Source organism: Salvelinus alpinus, chromosome 2 (genome assembly GCF_045679555.1).
Source record: "Salvelinus alpinus chromosome 2, SLU_Salpinus.1, whole genome shotgun sequence".
In the NCBI taxonomy this organism is placed as follows: Eukaryota; Metazoa; Chordata; class Actinopteri; order Salmoniformes; family Salmonidae; genus Salvelinus; species Salvelinus alpinus.
The window spans coordinates 99,843,011-99,847,804 of NC_092087.1; the positions used below are offsets into that span (position 1 = coordinate 99,843,011).

At 46.1% G+C, this 4,794-nt stretch overlaps 1 protein-coding gene across 2 annotated transcripts; it reads right to left on the reverse strand.

The window, feature by feature from the left end:
• Nucleotides 1-68: 68 nt before the first annotated feature.
• On the reverse strand, nt 69-4,652 carry LOC139546110 (oocyte zinc finger protein XlCOF6-like). 2 transcript variants are annotated; one of them, XM_071354287.1, is made up of 4 exons: nt 4,380-4,652; nt 2,859-3,066; nt 1,294-2,256; nt 69-1,118 (listed from the first exon to the last, which is right to left on the reverse strand). In XM_071354287.1, the coding sequence occupies exons 1-4, from the start codon at nt 4,386-4,388 to the stop codon at nt 535-537; spliced, it is 1,764 nt and encodes a 587-aa protein (XP_071210388.1). In that variant the 5' UTR covers nt 4,389-4,652; the 3' UTR covers nt 69-534. The 2 variants fall into 2 exon arrangements, with proteins under 2 accessions (XP_071210388.1, XP_071210389.1); XM_071354288.1 differs by lacking the exon at nt 4,380-4,652 and having other exon boundaries at nt 1,294-2,359; nt 2,859-2,978.
• Between the last annotated feature and the right edge of the window lie 142 nt (nt 4,653-4,794).

Here is a 4,794-nt window from a genome sequence, read left to right on the forward strand (position 1 = left end):
GCCGAAAGAGTCGCGCATCTGTGACGTCGGTGTGTCGTGTCCTGGATAAGGGTAATAAAGGAGAGACGTTTTCCCCCAAATGTTCATTTATTGGACCATGGCGTTATATGAAATGCAAGTAATTTCTTAGTATCATGATAGCTTCAATAAGTAAAATAAGATATATGAAATAAAATGCACAGGATTACATAGTATGATTATCTTACACAACACAGTGGACTGTATTGTACTGACCACAACACACACACAAATAAGTGAGTGCATACAGACATGAGCACACACCAGAAAGAAGAACGATTCTGTAGTCATAAGAGGCATTGTGGGTGTCCAAAATAGCACCCTATTCCCTATATAGTGCACTACATTTCAGCAGAGCCCTTAAGGTTCCCATATGGGCCCTGGTCAAAAGTAGTGCACTATATAGGGAATAGCGTGCCATTTGGGATGAAGATATGGACCCAGCCCCATGTTTAAAGGTGCCAGTACTGCCAGTGTCCTCTCTCCATCTGCGGTAAGGGCATGAGTCTCTCATATTTACATTGATGTATGTATTTTTTGCTTAGCTCTTCCTACCCTGGGTGATTGGTTAGACCTTCCACTACTAGAGCCCACCCTGGGTGGTCTGCCTAAATGGCGGGTCGGTCCCATGGGCTTGGGAGCATGTGACCGCCGGTGTTGTTGGAGATTGTTTTTCCGGACGTAGGCCTTCCCGCAGTCATAGCACTGGTACGGTCTCTCTCCTGTGTGCGTTCTGAGGTGGACTCGGAGGTCGTATTCCCGGGTGTAGGTCTTGCCACATTCAGGGCAGAGATAGTGTTTTTCTCCCCTGGGGGACATGGTGGGTTTCTGTGGTGCCGGGAGGTGGAGGGATGTTTCCTCCCTCTGTGCTGACGGGAGGTGGTGGCTTCCCTCCCTCTGCGCTGCCGGATGGTTGTGGGTTTGTGGTGCCGGATGGGTGTGGGTTTGTGGTGCCGGTAGATTGTGGGTTCCCTCCTTGCCAATCTGATTCAGGCAGCGTTGTGGTTTCCCAACATCATGTCTGTTGTCCGGAGGTTGTTTCGCTGCTTCTGAAGAAGTCGTCCTCATGTCCATGTCAGGCAGAAAACTGGGATCCCTGCCTGCATGACAGACAAACGGACGGAGAGACAGACACAATGCAACAATGTTATTGTTAAGGTGTGGATGAGTATACTAAGTCATGGTTTACATGTTGTTTTAAACAACATGGTTTTGATCACTGACAGTTTGCTAGTAGTCCATCAGGATGTATTATTGGTAAAGGAGGACACTCACCTGTGTGCACTTTAAAATGCGTTTTGAGATTTCCTTTCTGGTTGAACCTCATCCCACACACAGAGCACTGGTAAGGCCTCTCTCCTGTGTGTGTTCTCATGTGTCTCTCCAGTTTGTTTGCTTGTGTGAACTCCTTCCCACAGTCCGGACACTTGTGAAATCTCTTTGCTCGCTGTCGTTCCTCTCCCCCAGAACAGTTGAATCGCTCGTGGGTCATCAGGAGTCCTTTACTGATGAAGCCCTTGCCACACTCAGAGCAGAGGTAAGGCATCTCTCCTGTGTGTGTTCGCTCGTGGACTTTTAACGTATATTTACTAGAGCAGGTCCGTCCGCACACAGAGCACAGGGGCTTCTCCTCGGTGTGTGTTCGCTCGTGGGCTTTCCAAGCCGGTTTGTGATAGTAACCCTTGCCACAGAAAGAGCAAGAGTAAGGCATCTCTCCTGTGTGGGATCTCTGGTGTTCTTTTAATGATTCTTTATTGAACCTCTTGCCACACACACAGCAGGTGTAAGGCTTGGCTCCAGTGTCCGTCTTCAAGTGAACCTCCAGAACGCACTTTGAGGAGAACTCTTGTCCACAGCAGCAGGTCATCTTCTCATTCGGGTCTGTTTTAACCTGTTCAGAATTCCTCTTTTGGTGGTATCTCAAACTACATTGATGAGCGAAACCCTTCCCACACTCAGAGCAGGTATAAGGCTTCTCTCCTGTGTGTGTTCGCTGGTGTGTTTTCAAAGCTTGTCTAATAATGAACGTTTTCTCACACACAAAGCAAGCGTAAGGCTTCTCTCCTGTGTGGGTTCTCATGTGTATTTGTAGTGCCGATAATGTCTGGCAGTGTTTCCCACAATCTGGGCATGGGTGGGTCTTTTTCTGCCTCGTTCTGCATTTCATCTGGTGTTGCTCAGGTTCTCCTGATGTAGAGGGTCTCTCCCCGGCTGCAGAGTGATGGCTGGGACTCTCTCCTGTGGGGATGAGACAGGACAGATATAGTCAGTGAGACTGAGTCAGGTTCTCCTGATGTAGAGGGTCTCTCCCCGCCTGCAGAGTGATGGCTGGGAATCTCTCCTGTGGGGATGAGACAGGACAGATATAGTCAATGAGACTGAGTCAGGTTCTCCTGATGTAGAGGGTCTCTCCCCACCTGCAGAGTGATGGCTGGGACTCTCTCCTGTGGGGATGAGACAGGACAGATATAGTCAGTGAGATTGAGTCAGACTCAGTGTGCATATGCATACCTACTGGGTTTCTCCCTTATTTTACAACATCTCCTGTGCTTCTCCTGTTGTAGAATTTATGGCAAAGCTATCCAAGACAGCACCCTATAAAGTGCACTAATTTTTACCATAGCCATAGGGTTCTGGTCAACAGTAGTGGACTATATAGGGAATAGGGTACCATTCTGGTCTACAGTAGTGCACTATAAAGGGAATAGGGTACCATTCTGGTCTACAGTAGTGCACTATAAAGGGAATAGGGTACCATTCTGGTCTACAGTAGTGCACTATAAAGGGAATAGCATACCCTTTGGGACTCATCCCAAGTTAGCCTGGCTCTAGTTACCCACCTGTATTATCTAGTTCCCAGTCTTCTTCTTCTTTGACTACGATATTAAATGTTGGTGTTTCACTGTTGATGTCCAGACTCACAGTAACCCTCTCCTGACCCTGCGGTGTGTCCTCCTGGTCACCATGGTTCCTGTCAGGACCCGGGGACACAGTGGGTTGGGGTTCAGTGGAGCAGGATGGAGACGGGCTGGACGGGTCTTCAGAATCCTATATGATGAAGAGTGACAGCGCAGTTTTAACAGCACACTAGCTAGTTCCATTATTAATATGTAGATTTAGCAATATGACACCATCCTAAATAGAAAGGCCATTGTTTTGTTTGCTTGTTTTGGAAAAAGACAACTTCTCTTTGAAATAAACCTTTCCAGCTAAGTATAACTGGTTTAGGAACTTATCGGTGGAGAAGGTGGAAAGCTTCCAGTTCCTCAGCGTACACATCCCTGACAATCTGAAATGGTCCACCCACACAGACAGTGTGGTGAAGAAGGCACAAACAGCACCTCTTCAACCTCAGGAGGCTGAAGAAATTTGTCTTGGCCCCCGAAGACCCTAACAAACTTTTACAGATGCACAATTGAGAGCATCCTGTTGAGCTGTATCGCCGCCTGGTACGGCAACGGCACCGCCCGCAACCGCAGGGCTCTCCAGAGGGTGGTGTGGTCTGGACAACGCGTCACCAGGGGCACAATGCCTGCTCTCCAGGACACTTACAGCGCCCGATGTCACAGGAAGGCCATAAAGATAATCAACCACCCGAGCCACAGCCTGTTCACCCTGCTATCATCCAGAAGGCGAGGTCAGTACAGGTGCATCAAAGTTGGACAGGTAGGCTGAAAAACAGCTTCTATCTCAAGGCCATGAGACCTTTAAATAGCCATCACTAGATGACTTCCACCCGGTTACTCAACCCTGCACCTTAGAGGCTGCTGCCCCATATACATAGACATGGAATCTCTGGCCACTTTAATAATGGAACACTGGTCACTTTAAAAATGTTTACATACTGCTTTAGTCTTATGTATATACTGTATTCTATTCTACTTTATTTTAGTCAATGCCACTCCGACATTGCTCGTCTTAATGTTTATATATTTCTTAATTCCATTAATTTACTTTTAGATTTGTGTATTGTTGTGTATTGTTAGATACTAATGCACTGTTGGAGCCAGGAACACAAGCATTTCGCTACACCCGCAATAAAATATGCTAAATATGTGTATATGACCAATAACATTTGATTTGATTTAAATCAATGCAAAACAAAATACACCAGCTACTGTTGATTGTATTGTCATTCATCTAGCTAGCTGGCCAGTTAACTAGCTACGTTACCTTCATAGAAAACATCATATCGGCGAGCTACGACATTGTTAGCTAGTAACGTTACTGATGTTGCTACCATTCACTGTAGTCTATAAAATACTGAGCAACTTGATTTGCTAGCTAGCCACAACATTTGGTATAGCAACCGCCGAGCAGATTGCAGAAAATAGATGTGGCTAGCTCACATTGATTCTTACCTCGTCCATAGCATAGGGAATTAATCCCTGAGCTAACTAACTAGAAAGCTAGTTTAGTTTAAACTGTAGAATGATGACTGACAATGTTGTTGGTCGTAACCTCGAGTCTCGTTGGATGGAGGCTGGGAAATACCAACGCCTGAGGCTATTTAATCAAAAGCTGCGGTCTTCCTTTCATACATTTTTCTGCAAAATGTTTTGAACGATGAGGTGTTATAAGTGAAGTTCGGTAAACTGTCCAACTCAGTTTGGCTTCCTACTTCTGGTATGAGGTCGTATTTTGTTTGTGCTTTAGCGCCCCTATTCGGTCTGGAGAACAAAGACAATGGAGTACAAGTCTCTTACAACGTAGCTGTCTGACCGTTTCTGAAGTCAAATGTTTTTTATAGATAAAGTTAATAAAGAGAGAAATACA